Source organism: Ascaphus truei, chromosome 3 (genome assembly GCF_040206685.1).
Source record: "Ascaphus truei isolate aAscTru1 chromosome 3, aAscTru1.hap1, whole genome shotgun sequence".
NCBI lineage: Eukaryota > Metazoa > Chordata > Amphibia > Anura > Ascaphidae > Ascaphus > Ascaphus truei.
Genome location: NC_134485.1, coordinates 272,988,840 through 273,014,660, shown reverse-complemented (window position 1 = coordinate 273,014,660; position 25,821 = coordinate 272,988,840). Strand labels below are relative to the sequence as shown.

Here is a 25,821-nt window from a genome sequence, read left to right as displayed (position 1 = left end):
CAGTTTTGATTACAAATCTGACACTTTTTAGTAAAATTAGGCTTAGTGCCAGATTTACTCATACAATTTTTGGAGGATGATCTGTCAGGAACGGAAAAGTTTTTGCCCTTTGAAGATCGTAGTCTTTTTACAAAAACTATGAAGAAATTTGAGATCAATATAGAAATGAAGACATTTATTTGTTTTATTTTTCTAGACATATTCACATATTCTATTGTACATTAGTGCATTTTTTTATTTTTTTTATTTTATATGTTGTTGTATAAATATTAATATCATAGATTTTTGCTCAAACTGCAAGGCCAGTTAAACCATTAGGCCACCTAGGCAGCAGAATTTGGGGGGCGTCAGCTGCTAGTTTGCTTAGTGCAGAGTAATTGGACTGGGATTTCCCCAATCACCCAAAACAGGGAGAGAGCAGGTGCTAAGCAAATGAGGGAACAGCATGGAGCAGAGAGATAGGTGAGTCTGTGTGTGGTGAGACTGTATGTTTGGTGTGTGTGTGTGTGTGTGTGTGTGTGTGTGTGTGTGTGTGTGTGTGTGTGTGTGTGTGTGTGTGTGTGTGTGTGTGTGTGTGTGTGTGTGTGTGTGTGTGTGTGTGTGTGTGTGTGTGTGTGTGTGTGTTTTCTGTGTCTGTCCTATGTGTATTTGTTCTGTTTTTTGTGTGTCAGGGGGAGAGAGAATGACAGAGATGCGGGGGGAAATTGCAGAGAGAGGGGGGAAGAGAATTACCCAGAAAGGGGGTGGGAGAATGACAGAGTGGGGAGAGGGGAGAAAATGACTGAGGGGGGGCGGGTGAGATTGACATAGAGTGGGGGGGGTATGACAGAGAGTTGGGAAGAGAATGACAGAGAGGGTGGCTAGAATAACAGACAGAGGGAGGTGGAGAAAATGACAGATGGGGGAGAGAGAATTACACATACGGGGGAGATAGAGTGACAGGTCAGGGGGGAGAGAATGGCCGAGAAGGGTGCTAGACATTTACAAGGGGGGGGGAGAAAGAATGACATAGAGAGGGAGGGGAGAGAATGACAGAGAGAGGGAGATGAGAGAATGACAGAGAGAGGGAGCAGAGAGAATGACAAAAAGATGCAGGAAGAGAATGGAAGAGAATCGGGGGGGGATGAATGAGATGTAGGGGAGAATGACAGAGAGAGGGGGGGAATGACAGAGAAAGGGGTGAGAGAATGAGAGAATGAGGGTAGAAAGAATGACATAGAGGGAGTTATGACAGAGAGAGGGGGGAAATAATGACAGAGAGAGGGGGAGAATGAGAGAGAATAAGGGGAGAGAATGACAGAGAGAGGGAGGTGGAGTGAATGACAGAGAAGGGGGAGAGAGAATAACATATCAGGGGGGAGAGAATGACAGAGAAGGGGGCTAAAGAATTATAGAGGGGGAGAGAATGACAGAGAGAAGGAGGGGAGAGAATGACAGACAAGTATCAGAGGAAAAAATGTAAGAGAATCGGGGGGGGGGGAGAATGACAGAGATGGGTAGAGTATGACAGAGAGGGGAAAATGAGGGGGGGGAGAATGAGATAGAGAGAATGAGAGACAGAAATATAGGGGGTAGAGAATGACAGAGATAATGGGGGAGAGTGATGGAGAGGGGAGAGAGAATTAGAGAGAATGAGGGCTAACTGTATGTGGGGGGCGGGGGGGAGTAAGCTGAATGTTTGCCTAGGGCGCCAAATACTCTTGCACCGGCCCTGTCTAATTAATTTTAAAAAATTACAAAATTCAGTGACTTCTAAAACAGGTGGACATGTACATACTAGTATAAAAGAAGGTATAGATGGCACATCACTGCTTTAAACAAATGAAACAAAAATTCACTTTTGGTTCTTACCTCGTGCTGATCCCGGCTACCCAAAGCTGGATCCTACAGTATGTAACAGTAATAAGCAAAAAAATAGAAGGAGCACACAAAAGATTTTGGTGGTGTCAAAAGACTTCCAAGTGTATTAGAACATCAGAGTAAGTACAGGTAACGTTTCTGGTCACCAGGTCCCTTCCTCAGACCAAACACCTCATCCATGTACATACTGTTTTCTAGTATTTTTTTGCAGATCAAATAACACATGTAAGAGACAGAAAGCGATCAAGAGTTTTTGTGCACACTACAATATATTTCTTTGGACTATTTATGAAACGTTTTTGGTGGTGTTGAAAATATGGAGACTTCTGGGGATGTACAGGTGGAAATTGATGTGTCTGGTAACTCCACTTTTACTCCTCGTATTGCTCTAATAATCTGTTTGCAAATTACAAAATGCAATGGAATTTATGTAGTTGGAAAGCAGATTGTCAATATTATATTGATTTGTATTTGAATTTGAATTTAAAAGGAAGATTATTAACATAAATATTAATTGTTTCATCAAGGAAAGCAGGTGTTTATATTTATTTGACAACACATGTTTTACACGACAATTAATAAAATGCAGTCAATAGAAAAGTAAACTACATCTGTAAAAACTAGATCACAAAACCTACAAAACCTTCTTCTTGACATCAGTCAGTCGAAATACTGCATGGAGCAATACTGATGTCTCAGGCAAAGGTATGGGAAAGGCCTGGGTGTCAGTAAAGTATTAAAAATAGATAATAATAATAATAATAAAGGTTTTACTACAGTAAGGTAAGTGACATGGCAGATGTATGCAGTCAATGGAAACTGGTCTGGTGTAATGTGCTTCAGTACATGAGGATCTATTTCTACTCAGTCAATAAAAAGAGCATTATTACATATTGCACTATATGAAAAGGAGGAAGTTTTCTTAATTCCAGTTTTTCATCCTCTTTTGAAAAAGATATCACACTTGAAGTTATCATTTGACCATGCGTGCAATAGATGCTTCATTTTTGTTATGTGGACAGAGGACCACTGCAGGGAAGTAAAGTAACTGCAGAAAACAGTAATAAAAAATAACAGTGATTAGTGAATTAGTTAGAAAAAATGTGTGATATCTGTAATGCCGAATAATTTGAAAGGTAGACTATCAGCATATAGGTTTCCTGCGCCCCAAGATCTTGATAAGATGTTTTGTCTGCCCATTTGACTTCCAGCTGATAGACTATATATTATATGATCTATAGTCCATGTGACTCCATGATTTCCAGCTGACTAACTAATGCTTTGTTTGCAAAGTGAGCTGTTATACTTCTATATATTTGTGATTACAAATGCAAGTTTCAATCTTTGTTTGCAATTTCATTTTTCCGGCTGCTGTTTCATATTTGTTCATTGAGCAAGGTCATGACTTACCATGATTAGTTTCTCTCAAACATCATCATTTGTTTATCAAACATGTATTCACAGTGTTCTTATATGTATCAATATGAAGCTACTTCTGTCTGTTTTGATTTATATATTTATAATAGTCAGTCTCTTTATACACAAACACTGAAAGAGAGACTACAATTAAATGTCTTCTTTCATGTTTATATGTTTGCTGTAGTCTGTTTGTCATTGTTCAGTGATTTAGCACTGCCCTATGGTTTCTAAGCTATGTAACACGACAATTTCATACTGTATTTTTACAAAATGTTTATATGGAGGTGGGATAGTTTTAGATTATGACATATGGGTTAAATGTAGCTGGTAGAGATACAATTGTGGAGTGGTGGCTCCTCCGTTGGCGCCATCCCATGGGGCAACTGGTTTTGCTGCTGGAGTGCGATGCCCCGGAGGGGATAACTGGAACGCTGCTTGTCAGGGTACTGAGGTTTCATGTCCGGTCTGGTTACAATGGTAGCACCGCATCTCATGCGCAAAACCTGCAGCCTTGACTGCCTTGACTGCAGTCTCCTCAATGGGAGGCTTGGACCTCCAAGTTAGGACAGCGTTGGAAGCGGCTGCTAGCTTACCAGCCCGATTGGCAGAAGCCGCAGTCGGTGGTGCTACCGCATCCTATGCTGGGGTCAGGTGGTCACAAACTCATCTTCCAGGGTGGCTGCTTCCTAGCAGCTGGCTGGCGTGTGCGGTCAAGGACCCACTCTTGGACTTCTGGCAAGCATCTGTGGTAGGACTGTTCATGGAAAGATCAGGTCGAGCAGCTCCTGGTAGGTACGGGCATTGCACCCATCTACCCATTGAGTACCCCTGTAAACGATCTGGGCCATATAGTCCACATAAGTATCCTGGGCAGTCTTGTCCTCTGACTGGAACCACTCCCAATAGATCTCAGGAGTAATGCGGTACCGCCGTAGCAGGACCGTCTTCACGTACTCATAATCCTCACTGGCATCTGAGTTGATTGCCTCATATACCTCCTGTGCCTGGCCAGTCAGCTGGGGGGATAAGAACTATAATATAAAACAAGTCTAAACCAATGTGGCTAAATTAACAGGTACTGTAAGGGAGGAAATGGAAAGGAAGAGGCAGGCTTTTAGATTCTTAAAGTCAGAAGGGACAGAGGCATCATAAGAGAATTATAAGGAAAGTAACAAAAGTTGCAAAAGGGCAATCAGATTAGCAAAGATTGAAAATTAATATAGGATTGCAATAGAAAGATCAACCCCAAAATTTATTTAAGTACAGTAATAACAAAAAAATTAAAAAAGAGAGCTAAAGCCAAAGCATAAATTATTTGTCTCCATTTACCAGGGAGGAGTCAATTGCAAATATATTGCAACAGGAGGAAGTCACAACCTCTATATTAATGAACAATTAGTTAACTGAGGAAGACCTATGGAGAAAATGAAAGTAAATAAAGTACTTGGCCCCGATGGCATGCACCCAAACGTTCTTAAGGAGAGTCACGGGAGACCAAGACTTTTAACAAATTTATACCGGGATCATTCAATAGGCAAAACAAAGCAGTGAAATAAAATGGGGTCTATTTGGATAAAAACCTCGGAAACACAACAGAAATACAAAAGACAGAAATATACACACCTACTGGGTCTGGTGGTTGAATTCTAGCCTTTCCTAGATGTAGGGCGCCCACTTGCAAGGGCTTACCCTGACCGGGACCTCGTCTCGTACGTTCTGGAATGAAGATTTCGGATGGTCACCAGAGTCTTAAGGAAGAAGACTTAGTAAATTGGAAAAAGGAGCTAGAGCCAGAGTCATCTACAGAGTTGAGGAAGCTACGCACATAATGGAAAGACTGCGCTTGGCAAAAGTCCTCCATGAGCGACTAAAGTGTGCTGAATACAAGCACATACGGGAAGAGACACTGGTTATCTGCACCAGACACAAAGACTGCATAACGGGTGTCCTCTTCAACCACGGCTACATATCGGGTAGAAGAACTGCTAGAAAGGTGGTAACCTCACTGGTTAATATCAGAAGTGACAGATGTGGCCTGAAGGCAATCCCCAAAAATACTAGGAGGAATGAAGGGCACCTGGAGAAAGGTCTCCAGTTCCAGCATGACTGAGGATTCTCTTCCTTCAACCACTCTCATTTCGAGTCATAGGCACATCGGGAGAGAGAGGGGAGGGATGCGCTTCAGCTGTGGCTAGCCGGAGCTACCCACAAACAGGGGAGGCAACAGGGTCTTTCCCTGGTTTTAAAATGCAGCATAAACATAAAGTTTGTCTGTAGCTGATGAGTCCAGCATGGAGCTGGTTAATTGTAGCTAGATTCAATTAGCCCGTCTCCTCCTAGCTCATCAAGCAGGTTTAAATGTGTGCTGCACAAACTGCATAGGTCTCTTGAGCACAGAGAGCCTGTGCTACTAGAAGAGATTCCCAGGAACAGATCTTTCTAGCACGTGGGAGGTGTATGTTGACAGAGAGGGATCCCAGGCAACCAGACCCTCCATCGGTCACTGGAACCGAACAGAGGGTACACACCATCGACATCAACCCAGACCCAGACTGAGGCAAAGAGCCTCTGATAACAGGTACCTCTTTGGACATTGGGTCAGAGGCTGGTAAGAGGCTAGCCTCCCAGCCCTTCAGATAGGGACTGAGAGAGTGAGTTAGCCCCTGCAAAGGGATAGGCTGTTTTGTTTGTTTTCTGTGCTCCCTTAAAACTGGATTTTTTGAATCTACGGGCTGAATCATAGCCAAGGTTTATTTTACCCAATATATGTCTCCCTGGTCATACCTCTGCACTCATCTTCTGCCGTTGTCATAAATGGAACCTTTTCAGGTTGGGTGAAAGTTATAAGTGGAGTACTGTCACGGGAGACCAGGCATTTACACCTTTTTACCAGGATCATACATTGAGCAAAACAGGTAAAAGTGAAATAAATTGTAAATGTATTCACAGGAAAAGGCATACAGTACACACAATGATACACAAACTACATAAGAAGAGACACACTTACTTGGGAACTGGGGTAAAAAACTAGAGTTTCCTAGCTAAATGGTACTTAGAACAAGAGTCTTTCGTTGACCGAGTGTAAGGAATCGGGGAGCTCATCCCTTGGGGCGTGCTCCCTCCTTACCCGCTCATGGTACTGCAGCTGCTGCCTTTATTGCCCCCGCTATCCATACGTTCAACCCCGCTCTCCTTACAGAGCGCATGAGTACCCGCTCCTCTTGTGCACGCTCCATGGAGCTCAACTCCGCTCCCGCCGGCGCGTCACGCATTCTGCGTGCGCAGCCCGCACACGTGACATCACGCCACGATAACGTGCCGCGTGGCAAGTACTAATGACCTCCTTGTCTCCTGCGCCTTATCCCGGTCCTCGCTGGGACCACCTCCATTCCGCCCCCTCTCCTATTGGTTCCTGGTCCCTTTAATATCCGGTTCCAACTCACAGTCGGTGCTCAGCATAATTCCTCGTAGCCTAGTGCTGTCCAGTGTCTTGTGCCTTGCTCTTGTCTTGTCTTTCAGTTGCTACCTTGTTATTGACCCGGCCTGCCTGCGAACCCTCTCTGCAATTGGACTTCGGCATACCCTCGAACTTGTGTACCTCTCTGACCCTGAACTCGGCTCCACAGATACTCACTACGCTGCTCTCTCTAACCCTGAACTCGGCTCCACAGATACTGACTGCGCTGCTCTCTCTAACCCCAGACCTTGGCTTACGGACTTCAACAATTCTGCTATCTCCTGCCCAGGACCCGGCGAGTATACCAACAAACCACCTTTCTACAGCCCAGACCCGGCAACACTAACTACCACCCTCCGGGCACGCCTCCGCTGCTGTGGGTGTGTGGTAGTCTTCCTTCCCACCTCAGTACCGGGGTCTTGTCTGGTTTGTGGGCAGCATGAGCGTTACACCGGGACATAGCCCGAAATGTCCTGGAACCCAAGATGTTGAAAAAAATATACTTTTATGGGTCCGAAGTCTCTGGGTATGGGGAATAGAATAAAAAGCTGCACTTTCTATTATCCTATATTCCCCACACATTATACAATGGACTTGGGCTGGACTTTTAAAAATCCTCTCACAACCTTATCTATGGTTGGAGAACCCATGAACTCCTATATAGGTTCTGGGTGACCTGGGCAGTAGCTGGGTATCCCCCTTAACCTTATAGTTATAGGGAAACTTTTCATCCCTTTGCACCATTTACCTTTCTGGGCTGTGCTGAAGCAGGGAACCCTAGCGGTGAGTCGCGCAAGCATTTTCAAGGGGAGATATTACCGGGACAATGTGCTTATATGTATCCGGGAATCAAGCATGATTCTCGGGTAAATTTTTGGGGTATCCAGCAACTCTGTACCCTGACTACCTAGATACATTCTGACAACACTTTCTCTGCAAACCCCCCATTGGAACTCATACCCTAGCAATCCCTGCTCGCTGGCCTCCCTGGAAAGGCAAAAACATCCAAACATTTTATCGTTGCACAATTACAGGTTATGCAAGTACAACAGTTAGACTCAAGAGCTGACACTCTTGAACCCCAAAACATGGATCAGAGGTAACCAAATGGGCTTAACCTTTCTTTGAGAGCCTGGTTACCTCCTCACCATCACAAGTACTTCAAGGATCAGTACTGGGACCCTTGCTTTTTAACTTGTTTATTGAGGTTGGCATAGAGAGCAAAGTCCTCATATTTGCTGATGACACTACATTGTGTAAAGAAATGAAAGCAGAGCACGATGTAATTTCTCTCCAAAAGGACTTGGATAGACTGAAAACTTGGGCAGGTAAATTGCAGATACATGTAAGATTATGCATTTGGGAAACAAGAATAAACAGGCGACTTACAAATTAAATGGGGTAAAATGTGTTCAATCCTTGCTGGACGAGGATTTAGGAGTGCTTGTAGATAGCAGGTTTAGCAATAGTGCCCAATGTCAGGCAGTCAGGCAAAGGAAAACAAGATCTTATCTTGCATTAACAGGGTATGGATGGAATGGATGAACGCATAATTATGTCCCTCTATAAATCAATAGTAAGACCACACCTTGAATATGGAGTCGAGTTTTGGGCACCACTCCATAAAAAGATATCATGGAACTAGAAAGAGTGCAGAGAAGAGCCACCAAATTAATAAAAGGGGTGGATAATCTGATTTATGAGAGTCTAACTCATTTAGATTTCTATACATTAGAAAAGAAAGATGTAAGAACGGATATGATAACTATATACAAATATATTTGGAGACAAAATAAGGAGCTTTTGAAAGAACTATGCATCCCAAGGGCAGTACAAACGACACAGGGTCATCCCTTAAGTTTGAAGGAAAGGAGATTTCACCAGCAACAAAGGAAAGCGGTGCGCAAAGTGGGGGGCACGACCCCCGGGGGAGGTGCGAGACAGAGAGCTGTGGGGTCGCTGGGTTTACAGAGGCCCCGCACACTTCCCAAAGGCACTTAAATTAAGTGCAGGGGGAGCTGCAGGGCCTCTGTAAACCTAACTTACGTTGGCTGCGGCAGATTCTCACATGCGTCGCCATGGCAACGCGGCGTCAAATTACGCCGCAAGGTCATGTGACTTCACGTTGCTATGGCAACGTGACGTCATGACACCGGAGCCGATGCCGACACAAAGGTGAGGGGACCGCCGGCAGGGGGCGCAGGGAAAAAAGTTTGTGCCCCCCTGCTTGTAAGGGCAGTTACAATGTGATATTCATTACCCATTGAGACTAGGATGGCAGATGTAATAGATATTTTCAAAAAAATGTTGGACATCTTTTTAGAAAGAAAATTTATACAGGGATATACCAAATAAGTAAACATGAAGGATTTTGATCCAGGGAGAAGTCTGATTCAGGAAAGAATACATATTTTCCCCTTTTGAGACATCATTGGATAATGTTTCACTGGGGTTTTTTGTTTTTCTTGTTTTGGATAAAAATACTGTAAATACAAATTTAGGATACATATCTGTCGTCCAAATTTTACATTAAACATTGAACTTGATGGACATATATATTTTCACATATAGAAAAAAGGAAGAAAGTGCAAAAAATGCTCATAGAATAACACAATTATCAATAAAAAAATAAGTTAAAACAAGTGGTATTGAACTCAAAAGGTGTCACTTTTAAAACAGTTATAAATAATTTTGGGGTAAGTGTGGTGCCCACAGATTCACCTGGCGACGTCCGTCTCTCTCTCCATGCTGACCGGGCTGTGCTCGTTCCATGTAGACGCCTCAGTGACATCACTGGCTGTGCACTCTATCCCAATCAGTGGTTAGTGAAAGGGGAAGGAGAGGCCAATACTCCCAAGTTTTGGTGTTCTGCCGAAGTCAAAAACTAATTTGTGTTTTTAGGGTTGTGTTAAAATACCCTCTTTGTGTGGATTTGCTATATACACACTGCTTTTATCTAAAGTGCAGAGTAGATCATAATCATGACAATCTCTGAAGATAGCAATCTTCTTAAGAAAATTTGAGGTGCCACGTAAGTAAGATTTGGTCTCATATATTAAAGGTTGAAGGTACATGTGATATCACAAATGTTTAGGCCTTAAATGTATCAATAAATTAATATTTGTTTTGTATTACAGGGATATTAGTCAATCACACAATCAGTTCATATTGTGAGCTGCGTCAAAACAGCACAGAATATGAAGTATGTGTTTATGTGTAATGTATCATGCTTGGAAGTCTTTTATTTTTTTTCAGTTAAATTAATGTCAGGAGAATAGTTTCATACCTGTCTTTTGCCATCAATGTATCTAGATACGTTGATCCTATTCTACACTGCGTCTGCCATTCTGCCTATTGGTAGGTGTGTATAGGAACAGTAGGAAGCATTATGGATATCTTACTTGACCTCATTCTTCTCTTTGTTTTTCCCCTCAGTATATATATCATCAGCTAATATAAATGTACCTTGCTAACAGGTCTGCATACAATGGTAAACCATTGGACTCACATGTTAAAAAACGTACTCCAAGGCGCACATTATTAAGCTTACGAAATAGTCAATAACAATATACTGGAAAGTCTTATGTACTGTATCAACATTGAGGATGCTAATGGGAGGAGTTAGCTTACCAAATCAATTGCATTGGTTTTGTATATTCACAACAATCAGTCTTTCTGTTCTCTCTGTGTGATTGCGCACAGGATAAGGGAAGACTACAAGACAAGTCAAGCATTTTCTAAAAGAAGCTGAAATGTCCATGGAATCATTGTCTACCTTTCACAGTTAACAGATGCAGTAACGTAAACTGCCAGGACAGAATTTCAAGCCAGGTATAGATTACTTTTGTTTTTGTCTGTAATATAATTTGGAACAAAGAAGGCGTAATATACATGTGTGTGTCTTCCAATATATATATATAGGTATTATTAGGTATTATAGATATATATTAGGTATTAATACAATGCAAGATATTAGCTACAAAATGCCAACTACAGTTATTTTTTCAGATTTCAGGTTTCTCTTAAATCCAGATATTCTATAAAACCTAACTAAATCTTATCCTCAGCTTGACATTTCCATCAGCACATCATTATTTTACAATGTATTTTATCTAGCCTTTTTCACTCATATGGTTGGTGCTATGGACAGATTTACTGTTGGCTAATATTAATTAAATGCAATCAATAATGTATAAACAGAAGACAGAGAGCCAAATGCTACATCCAACATGACAAATCATATAGTTAAATACCTATCTTTTTTTCACTCATAAGTTAGGGTCACTTTGTTAAAAATTTTGACCAAAGCATTTGTAAGCTTGCAGACCACTTCAAGGTATGCTCCCTGTAAACAATGTAACATAAATTGAGTAGATAACTGTAATAAACTATTGAACTATCTTACAAATGTTTTTAGAACATTATTTCTAACATTACGATGATTATCCTCTGGGTAAACTGAAGCAATGGTAATTAACTTAATGTAATTTGACAATGTTATTTGTTATAGACATTTTATTAATACTATTAGCTTTTTTTAAAGTGCTGGTCCTAAACTTAGAAAATTAAATCTACAGTAATTGATATTGTTCATGGATACGCAAATATTTTATATTTTCATGGGTGCATCAAAATCTTAAAACTAATCCAATTTTGGGGTAAAGAAGCCGATTAGAAATAGGATAGTAAAATAATTTAATACAGTATCACTATGGTATTTTAGACGATTATAATATGGTATAACATTAGCTGAAGTGGAAAGAGTACGAACAAGTGAAATAATGAAAAAAGTGCCCTTAATTATATTTGTTTCGAGCTTATCCATTTGCAATTAATTAAATGTGGACTACTTTGGTTATATATAAATATGTAACACATACACTATCCAAATAATCTCAAAATACAAATCTCCAAATAAAAGTATTGATATCATAGAAAATCAACCCCTAAATATTTCTAAACAATTAAATATTTTGTCATTACTATGTCTTTACTAACAACATTGTTTTTTTTTACATCACCAGGAAAACAATCATGAACAATGGATCTGAATATATCAATATTACTGCTTTGCACAGCTTCTCACAGACTTCTACAAATTGCACAGATGTTCATATTGATTATTTTCTAAAGGTATATTATCTCCCCACAATGTACAGCATCATCTTCATAGTTGGATTCCCTGGAAATATCATTGCAATTTCAGTATATGTTCTGAAGATGAGGCCATGGAGAACCAGTATAATAATTCTGTTGAACATTGCTATAACTGACCTCTTGCATCTTGGCAGTTTGCCTTTTTTGGTTTTCAACTATGCAAACCAGGAACGTTGGACCCTTGGGGATTTTATATGTAAAATAATCCGTATTGTCTTCCACTTCAATCTGTATGGTAACATTCTATTCCTCACCTGCTTTAGTATCTTCCGCTATTTTGTCATTGTGTACCCACTGAAATTTCACTCCATTCACAAAAGGCGGTGGGCTGTGATAGCATGTGCAGCTGTGTGGGTAATTGCATTAATAGAGGTCCTTCCTATGGCATTCTTAATGACAGAGATAAAAGATACTGTTGCTTGTATGGACTTTGCGGTCTCTGTAGATACATATAACCTCAGATGGTATAATGCTTTTTTGACAACTTTAGGTTTTGCAATGCCCTTGGTGGTAGTGACTCTCTGTTATACATCAATTAACTGCAGCTTGGCAAATGGACCCTATACAAATGATACCTACAAGAAGAAGGCTCGCAGGCTTGTAGTCATTCTCTTGGTGGTTTTTTATGCTTGTTTTTTACCTTTGCATGTTCTCAGGGCACTTCGCATTGAAACACGAATAAACCCAGTAGACTGCAAATATGAGAAACATATTGATGCCACGTATACAGCATCCAGACCCTTAGCTTCATTGAATACATTTGGTAACTTGTTGCTCTATGTTGCTGTTGGAGGAAATTTTCAAGAGGCCATCCAATCAGTTTATAAATGCAAAGCCGGCCCATATAAACCACAGCCATGAAACAATATTGGGTTTGCTGCTCTATCATAGAAACAGTTGGTAAATTAAACCCGTCATGCAGTATCAATGTTTCCAACTGATCTTACATAGTCAAAAAGTTTTTGAAAAGAATCTCTTCAAAGGTCCAGTTCCACATAGTTAAAAAAAAATAAAAAATATATTAATATATATATATGTATATATATATATATTTCTTGCAAAGCATATTAATTGTTTTTTTAATAGGTTGTGATTTTGAGAAATTAAGTAAACTAATATCTAGAAATTATTACACGTAGTCATTAGGTTTCTAACTCGAATGTTATCAAAGCAATTTAAGAATAACTGCAGCATTGTTTTCTCAGTTCTGAATCAAAAACATTACATATATTATGTACGTAGTCTGTAAATGTAAATATTCAGTGATACACAGAAGACAATACTCCCTTTTCAGGCTTCACAATCTGTACCTCTCCTTCCAAATTATTATGTTAATAGGTGAATGAAAGAAATCCCCAGCACTCATTTCTTTCTTTTATCAGGAAAAATGTTATTTCATATTACGGTGAAATAAAACCAAGAGAATAGTTGGATGTGGATATTTAAATAGCTTCTTGAATATGCCATTACTGCCCTATATGCAGTATGTAGCTTTAAATAGCTAATTGAATGTGCCATTACTACACTGTAAGAATAGATTGAAATAGCTCTTTGAATATACCATTAATTAATGTATGTTTAGACTCCTCCAACATCTGGCGGAAATTATACATTTCCTGATAAACTAATGGTGAGTACTGAGCACTTGTTTACAGAGTCTTGCAGGCAGCATTTGAAAAGTTTATTTGAATGCTAAAACAACTTAAAGCGTTACTGTATTGTAGTACATAAGGCAATATAACATTTGTTGGGATTGAAGGAAAAACTTTGTGTCCAGCGTTCAACTGTCAGTTTCATGCTTTACCATTGAAATACTTGTCATTACTGTATATTGACTGAGAAAGGTAAACAAAAATACCTAACAGAAAAAAATATGGAATCAGTTTAACAAGAGAAAAAACAACATTAAATACCATTCAGACTTTTCCCTACATTAAATAACATTCCGATATTTGTTCGGTTTAAACTCTGTTTTCATGTCCACTTTCTTATTAGGAAGAAATTTTATATTTTCTTTAATTACACAGTGCATCTGCCATCTTTATATTCACTGGGTACATTTTCTAATTTCATCTTTTACAGGCAAGAACAATTTCAATTTCTGCCGATTAGATTGATGGGCAAATCTGTCGAAATTTGGTTTGGGTGTTTTTCTCTTATTTATTTTCTGAAAAAATGTAAAAATCGCAATCGCAAACATGGTGCAATTGTTTGTTTTGTTCTTTTTTTGCTTGCAAGCTTTTGATGATTTTCTGCATTTTCAAGTAGTAACATTTGTTTTAAAACCCTGATTTTTTCCGAACGTTAAAAAAAAAAGTTGCAAATATTCAGAAAATTCAATTTTCATGGCGAATTCAAATATTGGTGACAAATTTGTCCATCTCTAGTCCTGAGCTAATTTTACTTTGGCATACAAATTATTCCTGCAACCAGGAAGGGGCAGAATTATTCTCTTTGACTTCAACATTTATAGCATAACATTTTCTAAAATGCTGATAATTTAGGATTGATGCTGTGGAGAAAAACTCCCATAATATTTAACCCCATACTTGTCAAAATGACATAAAAGACATAATGGCACGTTCTTAAAGTACTATAGAATATATACATGTAAAGAATAGTGAAGAGGGTGAATATTTATGTAACTAACAATTCAAAAGTATATGTTCCATTCTAAAGTAAAAAACGAATTGAGAAGTTTAGATTCATAAAACAAAATGCACTGGCATAGCTTCATCACTCTTGAATACTTGCTTAAAAATGCTGAAATGACAATGGGGAAATGTAGTCCATGATAATTACTGCTTCATGAATTGATACCTTCTTAACTTCTCTTGAGATTGATTGAACCAGCAGGGACTAAGATGAAAATCCTGACCTCCTCTTAGCAATAGCTGGAGTTCAATATAAAGACAACAGAGGCAATTAAAATAAGCCGGCTGTTATCTTGAGCTTTAATTCACTTCTGCCATTTTAGAGAATCCTAATAAGTGTCAGCTTTAGCATACCAGCAATTGAGATTTACACACATCCAACACACTAAGAAAAGTTACTAAAATTGCCAGCTCTGCTGGATACTGCATCTACAAGTGCATTGGCAATCTCATCATTGCCAGAAGGCTCTAAAAAAACACAAGACCAATAGGAACATAGAAAATTATTTATTGTATAATATGTATTTCTATACATTCAAAATTCACTACAAAAATGATGTAGCGCATTGACTGGTCTGCTAAGTATTTCTAAACAATGATTGGTACGTTTCACAAGCAAGGATAGGGTTAAAGTATTTTATTCTGAAATGCTAAACCTTTATGTGAACTAACTATCAGAACCAACCATATAGTTCAAATTTCTATTATTAAATAAATATGAGTCCTTTGCTACTATGCTAATTTTACAACTAAAATGATAAGATTCCAATCAACAATTACATTGTATAGCTATTTTAGGGGCCTGTGACAACGTTGCAATTCTTTGAACAGTACATGCTGCTAACTACGGGATAGCTAAATGCAGGGTTCAGCTAATGTCACGTGACTTCATTCTGTACTCAAACTGAGAGGTGAGTACTGTATACAAAATAAAATCCAACAGCAAACTATAATCACAGGTCATGTGTAATCAGTGACACATTCTAATCCCTGTAGTAAATACATTCACTACATATATTCAGGAGAATATAGTAATTTACTGTTCCAAAAAGATGTGTCCATAAAACAAATATTCTCATCAGCTGTCTAATAGCTATTTATCATCCATCTAATTAATAAATGTGCAAATATCCACCGTTCTGTTGGAAAATACATTTTAGCTGTATGTAGAATTGTCACGGTTAATTGATTTACTGCTAAAAAAAATACTAATTATACTTTATGTTTGTTAACTTATTTAACATCTTTACATTTATTACCTATTTTGTTACATTTGTAAAACAGTGTTTACCTTAATACAGTATGTAATGAACATTTTTTCGATTTTGCGGTATGTAATTTTGGTGGATAACATGGTGCAATGCAACAGTGTCACAGATTAAAACTACAGAGCCATGACATGCTCATAATGCTGAAACTGTCTTAAGAAGACATGTACTGCACAAACATTTGGATTTCAAAGGGGGGAAGGACACACTCACATTCTCCCAAATGATAAATCGCAATGAGTGCTTTAAGGGCACACTCTCACCACTCTGGAGAGAAACCCTATGGATATAGACTAAAAATATTAAAGCCACTGGGTTTAAATGTTGATTTTGAACTCAGTTCTTTTTTGGATTAAAACTAATTTCTTGTGATGAAAGTTAAATCTATATTTAATTCTTTTTAGTATAATTTAAATTGAACTTATATCCTGATTTTTTAATGTATTTTTAAGTATTTATATATTTCTAATTTAATTTTAATATTTCAAAAACATGGGAGTATTAGACAATATTTGCCTCCTTTTTATGCAATATTTTTACCCATTGGTTTCCCCTTGTATTCTGGCACTTCAACCTGTATGTGTTTTTAACATTTGTCTCTTTTTGTCTTTTAGTGGTTTAGGTAGCTAATTTCAATAGGATATCTTAGTAATATTATTATTATTTTTATGTTTGTGATATAATGATTAGGATTTTAATATTATTTGTATTAAATTGTTTTGCATTAAAGTTGTTTATGAATTAATGAATCTATTTCCCCTGTGTGCATATGCATTTCCATGCTTGTCACCATATGAGATCTAATTGGAAGCTAGTAGGACAACACCCCTAGCGTACTTTCTGATTGGACAGTTTGTGATTATTAGGCCTTGGGCATGGTCAGCGCATAAGCGCTGACCCGTGCTGAGGCGCGCTGCTGCTCGGCACTAAGCCCCTGCAGCCGCAATTAGAGCGGCTTTAGCAGGGGCTCGCTTACGCAAGCGTGCGTAAGCGTAAGTCTTAGAAATTTTTTACATTCAAGCGCTCAAGGGAGCGCAGGGCTGGTCACGTGAGCGGTTCGCCCAATGAGGGCAAACCAGCTCCGTGATGTCACAGCCCCCCCCCCCCCCCCGACACGCCCCCGGACGGCGCGCGGTCTATGGCCAGGGAAAGCACTCGCTTTCCCTCAGCCTCAACACGCCTACACCCGGCACAATTCACCATGGACGCAGCCTTATGTGTATAAGTACTAGCTAAGGGCAGATTAGAATCATCCACAACCCCTGAGGAAGCCAAACTGGATAGTAGGCTAAATGCGTAGGGTTTTTGGCCCTCTGAAGACTCCGCAGCTGGTGAGGAAGAGTCCAGTCCCTTGTGAGCCACCGTACCCGGTTGCGCGCGCAGACGCGGAAGTGCCGATGGCCGCCATTGAACATCATGGATCAGAGTATCCAGGCGGCAGACGGGGACCTACATCGAGACTCCAGAGTTCCAGAGGCAGTCCCAGAGTGGCAGAGTGTGCCCTTAAAGCACTCATTGCGATTTATCATTTGGGAGAATGTGAGTGTGTCCTTCCCCCTTTTGAAATCCAAATGTTTGTGCATTAAATTGTATTATGCTATGTACAGGTACTCCTCTTTTATTTCTTAAGAGAGAGTCACGTGAAATAAGACAATTTCCCTGCAGACATTATGTGAGTGAATTGTTCACTTAATCACCATCCCGCCACTTTTACTGGATATATCTTGGTTTCAGTTTTAGTGTGGTTAGCACTCTATTGCGCTTTATTTTTTCACATTAACACTTGTACACGTTATTCTAGATATCGTTTATTTATAGCTGCACAGAGAAGCTCTTATTGTTTTAGTATTGCACTTCTCTTTTTCATCTATTAAGAAGACATGCGAAATGCTTTGTTTTGATGAAAAAAGAAAGAAAATATTGTTCCCATTGTGTCCAAGTACACCGAATGAGTGAGTGCAATAGCGTGGTAGCCCCGACCCTTTTTCATGCACAGCTAATGGTGTCTGCTCCCGCTGGCGTGTTATGTGTATCCCGCTGCAATGCGCCAGTGGCAGCAATAACGGCTTCTACATCTGTACAAACGTTCTACTTCTTGGTAATGAAATGAGACTTTGCATTACCTAAAAATTACCTAAAAATTAAAGCGTTGGTATTTGCCTCACTAATTGGGTACACAAGACATACCATAGGGCAGGCCTGCACAACTCCAGTCCTCGAGGACCGCAAACAGGCCAGGTTTTCATGATATCCCTACTTCAGCACAGCTGGCTTAATTAGTGGCGCGGTATGACTGAACCACTAATTGAACCAGCTGTACTGAAGCAGGGAAATCGTGAAAACCTGGAGTTATGCAGGCCTGCCATAGGGTCTGTAGTGAACAATGACAACTACAGATTAGTTAAAAATGAAACACTTTGTTTTGGGTCAGTAAATAATGTAGATGTATTTATTTAAGCATGTGACAATTATCAGCCCCCTATCTATCTATGCGACAATTATCAGAAGTGTAATAAAGTTAACATTTGAGCAAAACGAAATTGTGGATCGTCAAAATAAATCTACATTTATTATTAACTGATTGTTTAATGAAGAATATGAAATGGTAAGTATATACCAGTGTACTGCCAATTCTAAATGCTATAATTCCTGAGTGTTAAAAGGTCATAGAGTTGCAAAAAGTAAATAACAAAATACATCTGTAGATGTTGCAGGATTATAGAAACAAAATAAATTATGAGTGTTCCTTAAAGAGGTTTTTGTTTGAAGGACAAAAGAAGAAAGCCAGGAAAGAAGATGTGATCAAAGGGGCAGATTCACTCATCTCCAAGAAGCTGTATCAGAGATCAGATTCACATTGCCTGTCATACAATTCAATATTACTTATCAGAGATTAGGGAAACCCAGACCAAAATGTCTGTTAAATTTGGGATTAAAGAAAACTAGGGAGATTTCATTACAGTATGTGCGGGAGGGACGGGTTCACGTGAGCAGACAGTGCAGGTAAACAGGGAGATCAATTAGGAAATTCCTGATTATTTGAAATGGGAATATAAAGGATGATGTTTGTATACACACGCACACGCACACGCATACACAGACACACGCACACGCATACACAGACACACTGTATGCACTGTTGCTAGATAAGAGTGACAGCCATCCTTTCTAAGGTTCACAGGCAGATCATAAGAGCAGGGAAAGTAGGCTTGACAGAAAAAGCAAGGTTGATGGCACTATGGATGACAGTGCCTGGGTAGAAAATGGGCTTATAATTTAAGAGAAGAAGGAAATACAAGACTACAGATGTGAATAAAATTGTCATGGGCTTTCAGTGAGTTCACATTGTAGGTGTGCACAGATAGGTCATAGGTCACAGAAAAAATGAGGCTTGGTGGGATAGACTGTGGCGAGAAAAAATCTGTGACCCCTTAGGATTTTCACCTGTATAGCCCCCTTTCCCCATGACTAAGGGAACTACATGTGCTGAGTACCTGTTTAGCATACAGGAGTCATAATCCTCCACCACTGGGAGCCTGGGGTGATAGCGTTCTCTCTGAATACAGCGCCTCCACCTGGGAGGGATCCTAGCGCTAACAGTGAATAATGCTACGCACATGGGTATAACTAATTTATATTTACTGACACACATGCAACTATATAATACAATAATAATACAAGGTCCCCACAATTCAATACCCACACAATAACACCACCCTAGTGGAACCCCCAAAGTACTGAGGGTGCTAACAACCCCGTGTCGAGAGTCAGGCCCACCCAAAGTGTGTGGAGTAGCACTACCCACTGTGTGTGGCCATTAGGGCATGTTGGGTACCTTCCTGGTTTTAGGCCAGACCAGGTTGACTTGGATGGTGGATCCACAGCACCACAACGTGATCCCACGACGCGGTCTACCGGATCCTCTCTCCTGTCTGAAGGCGTTCACCTCTTGAGGGAGCTCCAGCTGGAGGGTGTCCCTTAATGTCTAATGTCTCTTATGATGTGCCTGTGGTCTGGTCCCAGACCGCAGGCTGCACACACCTTGTGGCGTCTGTCACCGGTGTACTAACACTAACAGCTATTGGGGAAACATCACTATTTATGGGCCTTCCCTGCAGCAACCACAATCTAAAGGGAGTGGGGCCTAGCTGGGACCTATGGGGAGATCTGGCCTAGTCCAGATGAGCACTTCTCCCTGGACACTACCACACTCCATGCTGTCCTGCTGCTGACTGGCGTGCGGCTCTGCTTTGCGCCAAACTCACTCTATCCCTCAGCGTAATTCCTGCAGCCCTATTGGCTGTGCTGCCTCACGTGGTGAGCAGCCCCTGGGGCTGCTGGAACACATAGTCCCATGCGGAGCCGCCTGTAATGGCTGCCGCACTCACTCTGCACTGCGCATGCGCACGGCTCGCACTGCGCATGCGCGAGGTTCAAAATGGCGGCACCCTGCACCGGTGGTCTGCCGCTGAGCTCCGGCGCTTCAGACAACTCTGCAGCTGTCCCCCTCCAAGGCAGGAGGTAAGAGGGGACCAATCTACATCTACAACATCTACCCATACTACATCTACTACATCCTCCCCATGGTGGAGACTCCAACTTCCCTGCTTGGTAACAACGTATATACACAGAGTTTATATAATAAAAAAAGCATGATATTATATACAAATTAACTGGTGCATTGACTCTAAACAATATTAAACAACTCTGTGAGGATGGTTATTACAGATGCTAACTTCTCTGAGACAGCTGCTGAGACTCATAATGAGGTGCGCCTAATGAATCGTATGCATTCTAGTGAGAGGGCGTCTCATGCGCTGACTTCTATGAGTCTCTTCTTCAGTGTCTCCATCTTGGGAGAGGCTACCGTTGGCTTGAGGCTCTGACCCTCTCTTAAGGGGTGAATCAGTTTCTACAGTCTCTTTGAGGGACACAACTCGGGATTCTAGGGTCAAGGGAAGGGCTTGTTGAAGCCACTGGGGGGGATACGTGGTGCATCGGCACATTACCCGATGCTTCCTCGGGTGGTGCCCACCAGTCTCCGTTGGAGTTGGTGGAGGTTTCTTCCAAAGGGTCTGGGTTCGGCTTGGCATCCGAAGCTGGAGTCTCTGCGGACTCTTCTGGCCTGCTGACTGTCACCGTTGATTCTGGTTCGGGTCACTGTCCACCACAGGAGGAATGGGCAGCAAGTGATTGCAGTGCTAGTCCTTTACACTGCCATCTGTGTCTCGGATTTTGTCGACAGGGAGGCCTGGCATCTGGGACTCCACCTCAAAGGAGCCGTCGCGCCAGTGGTCCGCTAGCGTATGTTTGCCGGAGGCTCCTAGATGTCGCAGGAGAATGGCTTCTCCAGGCTGAAGTTCCTGATAGCAGACCTTGTGGTCATATCTCCGTTTGTTGCTCGCATTCAGTTGTGCAGTGGCTTTTTCCACCAACTGGTACGCTTGGTGAAGGCTATCTTGGAGCCGTCTCACATATTTGCAGTGAGTCATGGTGGGTACCCCATCGGTTGATACCCGGAGACGGATGTCCACAGGCAGTCATGACTCTCACCCGAACATCATGAAGCATGGTGTGAAGCCAGTGGATTCGTGCCTGGTGCAGTTGTACGCATAAACTAGCGACTCAACATGCTTGCTCCATTCAGCTTTCTGTGAGACCTCTAGGGTGCATAACATGTCTAGCAGGGTTCGGTTGAACTTCTCTGGCAGACCATCTCCCTCTAGAGGGTATGGAGTGGTCCAAGACTTCTCGATGTTGAGCAAATTGAGAAGTTCTTTAATCAGCCTGCTTTCGAAGTCTCTCCCTTGATCGGAGTGCATCCGATTTGGCAACCCGTAATGGATGAAATACTTCTACAACAGCACTTTGGCTACTGTGAGATCTTTCTGGTCCTTGGTTGGGAAAGCTTGGGCGTATCGGGTGTAATGATCGGTCACTACCAGGACATTCCCGGTGCCCTTTGAGTCTGCCTCAATACTGTGAGGAATCAGCTCCTGGGTTTTGGCTGGAACTCATCCTTGCATAGCTGTGGAGTTTCCAGACAACCCCTCCTTGCTGCTGCAATCAAGAATCACCTGTTCTTGACTCACTCTGCAGTCTCCTTCATGCTGCTTGCTATACAGCTCTGTCCCTATTGGCTGCCCATGCTATTTAGTGTTAGCTCTTCCCCCCAGGAAGGGGCTAAGCATAATCCAAGTCTGTTTGGACTTTGGACTGTCTGTTCCTGTGCTGAAGCATTGGATCCCCAGTGCTAAGCTTCTAGTTCTGGTGGCCTGCTGCTTATTCCCCTTGCAGAAGCCTTCGTGCTGTCCTACCCCTGTCCTCCTTTCAGGGGTCCTTTTCCTATGCTGAAGCTGCGCCGCTCCAAGTTCCTGTTTTCCTGCCACGCTGAAGCGGCTTCACTGAACTTTTCCCGCCTTCCCGTGCTGAAGCGTTGGATTCCCAGCACTGTGGCTTCTGGTTCCTGCTTCCTCCAAGTGGAGATTGTTCCTGTGCTGAAGTCCCTGTACTGAAGCTTCATGTTCCTGTGACTCCTGTCTTTTCCCTGTCGTGCTGAAGCGTCTTCGCTGAAGTTTTCCCGTTGCTGAATTTTGCTTGTACCTCGACCCTGCTCCTGTGTCGCCTACCTTGACCCCAGCCTGGATAACGTTAACGCTGCTTTCTCCAACCCTGATCCGGCTATGTCTGACCACGGAATCTGCACTCCGGATCTGACTCCGTGGCCTAAGGTCGGTGCATATATATCCCCACCTCAGCCCCGTGGTCTGGTCCCGGTTTGTGGCAAGCATGTCTGTTACAAATACAGAGAAAGTCCATGCAGACTATGTCCATGGGACCGGAGCTCTTTAGGTGGCCCATTGGGGTTGTGTGTGTGGGCAGTGCTTTCTGCTGTACACACCACAGGCACTTTCGACAGTGGCGCTCTACTGATACCCTCATTTTGGGTATCCAAAACTCCAAAAGAAAAAAATACAGGCAATTTGGGAGCATATTTTAGGCAACAGGAGGACTCCTGCCCTACGCAGGACGCAGACACACAACAACAGGGGATTTCAGACTCTGAACAAGAGTTAGAGGACATGAACCTAAACCAGCAATCTATCTAAAAGGATATTAAAGATCGGTACGGCAGTCTGAAAACATTACTACAAGCAGAGCTCCAAGAGATAAAAAGAGATCTCACTTCGCTTGACGACAGAATTGACACACTTGAAATAAAGCTAGACGAGACAATCATGGCCAAAAATAAAACAGACCCGATCAAACAGACCCGATCACAGCACATTGCCAAGTTCATTTGGCAGAGATGATAGATCACCAAGAAGTCGCTGAAAACCTCAGTCCGAGGGGTACCCCAGAGTCCATTTTTGAGCTGGAGGAAATTATTTAATAATCTATGTTGGCAAAGATGCCCACTCTTTTGAAATGTGATCCGGGGGACTTACTCTATTTAAATCCATCTGTGGACAAGCAACTGGCCCTGTATGCAGTGGATCCGACAACACCATCCTTAAGTCTCCTCCCACCTATGCCTGTCCACCATACCATCTTCTTAAACCCTCTCATATCTATAACTAAGGATGTTTATTGGGCACATTATGGGTTCATATCAGTTTTCTTACTTTCGATGCAACTAAAAATGATCAGTGATAACACTAGAACTAGTATTTTGGGTCACATATATGACAGTATACAACTATACTTGCTGAGTATATTCTGTGAGGTGGTGTATACTAGACTAGAATCTTCATATAAACACTCACTGTTCCCTTTGCATGTTATAGTGTACTTGTTACATTGTTTATAACACTGCTCATGTCTTCTCTGCTTTCCAACTGGTATGGAGTGACCACACAGGGTGAACACCGCAGTACTGGACTGTGCTATAGAAATCTGACAGTCCTTCAGGATGATTCACTTCCCCTATGAGCAGAAACTCACTATGTAGAGCCTGTCTCATCATTGGTTAGACACAGCATGATGTGGAGCAGCAAGGGGAGGATCCAGCTTACTCTGACATCACAGATCATTTGCATAACAAAACAGGAGACATCTACAGCCTGTTTAGCATACTTTGAAGCAAGCCCCACCCATGATGATGTCACAGACTGAGCATGCATGTGGCGATGAAAGGGTTAATCAGGCCATTAATAAAGGCATTATACCTGGCTGATTAACCCTCAATCCCATTGGGAGTGAAGGGGTTAAATGCATGTGCATCACACTGATGTGTTTTCCCCTACACCATCTTTCTTGTCCCCATTTTGCAGTACATTACCCGACTGTAGTAATAGCAATGTATGCGAATTGGGCCAATTGTATTTATGACACAAGGAGCAAGCTAGCACTCTAATTTTTGGAGTGCAGCTAGCTAAGGATGTACTAAGCCAATACATATTGTTTGGTGTCCCCCACACATACAGAAAGTATATATATAGATAAACTGTATTTTAGTTATGTTTTAAAAGGTACCAGCAGGAAGCGTTTCCTGTGCCCAGCAATGAATGTATTAACATGCATATATGTTAAGAGTAAATGAGCTGAGGGTCTTCCATCTCCGCACTTCAAAGGGCCCCATGTGAAGTGAAAGCCTCAATGTCTATGAGAAATCCGAAGTTGAAAAGCCTCAGAGAGCCAAGGTGTTAGAGTGACAAGGATATCCCTTAGTACCAGATCCTGGTACACAGTATGGGGCAGTCACACTTGGTAGCCAAATCCCAGACTTACTGTCACAGGGAAGAAGTGTGACACAGTATGCTAAGCAGCTTAGGTATCAAGTTAGCACATGCTCTGTGCAAACCAGGAAGCCACTTCTGCCCATGCTATGAACTACTGGAATGTGTTCCCACGGAAGGGATTGGGTGCAGATGTTAAGTATAGGACCCTTAACCTTATAAAGATGCCTGCAGCCCCAGTCCCAGTGTGATTCATAATTTCTTCAAGCGTGGTTCAAGACCCCGTCCAAGTACAGCGGCAGCGGTTCCTGAACACAAGGGTTAAAACAATGTAACCAAGGATTTATCCCTACTTCAGGAATTCGTTAGCACTGGGGATCTCAGAACGCACCCCAACGAACCAGAACAAACTTTTTTCATTTGATGGAAATATCGGGCAGGCAAGTTGCGCCCTAACCAGAAGGATTGTAACACAGAGACTTTGTTTCTTCATCTTTCGTTCAATGGACAATTTATTTTGTTTCTCCATTCCAGTAAGTGATTATTAAGTGTATTCTGAGGTTGTCGTGTGTTTGTCTGTAAAGAAATAAATAATAATTTATTTTGCCCTACTTGTTATGCTCAATCGAGAATCCCAAAAATATAAAAGTGTTAATAAGTACTGGTCCACCGTGACAATGCACATACCAGGAAGTGCTCAAGTGGCCAGGAGCAGAGCATTTAAACTAGCTGGCTGACATCATCATCACACCACCCCACTGGCTGTTGGCGCAGGATCCTGTGAGAATTACTCCCAGACAATAGGTTCTTCCCTTGCAAATATCTAATTTAACAGGGCTTCACACACTGAGGACTATTGCCTGCTTGTGACTTAGATATTCATTGGTAGTGACTGTTGCCATTACATGTGTAGCCCTGGGTAGTTTTGGGGCTATTATTCTGTCCTCCTCCTGGCAGTAAAGCCAAGTAAGGGTAGGTTTGAAAGGAGTAATCATGGGTTTTCCCCACACATGCAGTGCAGTGAGTCAGTGAAGGTAGTGTCATCAGGCCTTGTGTCCAATTAGAGGCACAGGGGTGGTGCTTACTGGAGCTGTACTTAATGCACTGTGCTTCCTCATTTAGTCAGTTGGTCTCTACCTTTGAGAGAGACAGGTTCACCTGTACTAAGCTGTAAGGGCTCTGGCAGGCTTGAGGCCCTGCCTCCGGGGAGAGGTGTGGAACCATACCTCCTATCCCACAAGGGGATAGGGGAAGAGCAAGGACCGCTCTCGGTGCCCTTTGGCTGGAAGTGGTTCCTGGGACATCCCGAGGGTGAAGACCCTTCTATT

The 25,821-nt window shown here is 41.7% G+C and overlaps 1 protein-coding gene across 1 annotated transcript; it reads left to right on the top strand.

Annotated features, from left to right (window-relative positions):
- Window positions 1-10,227: 10,227 nt before the first annotated feature.
- On the top strand, window positions 10,228-12,874 carry OXGR1 (oxoglutarate receptor 1). The gene is made up of 2 exons (XM_075593390.1): window positions 10,228-10,567; window positions 11,761-12,874. The coding sequence occupies exon 2, from the start codon at window positions 11,771-11,773 to the stop codon at window positions 12,752-12,754; it is 984 nt and encodes a 327-aa protein (XP_075449505.1). The 5' UTR covers window positions 10,228-10,567; window positions 11,761-11,770; the 3' UTR covers window positions 12,755-12,874.
- Window positions 12,875-25,821: the final 12,947 nt, after the last annotated feature.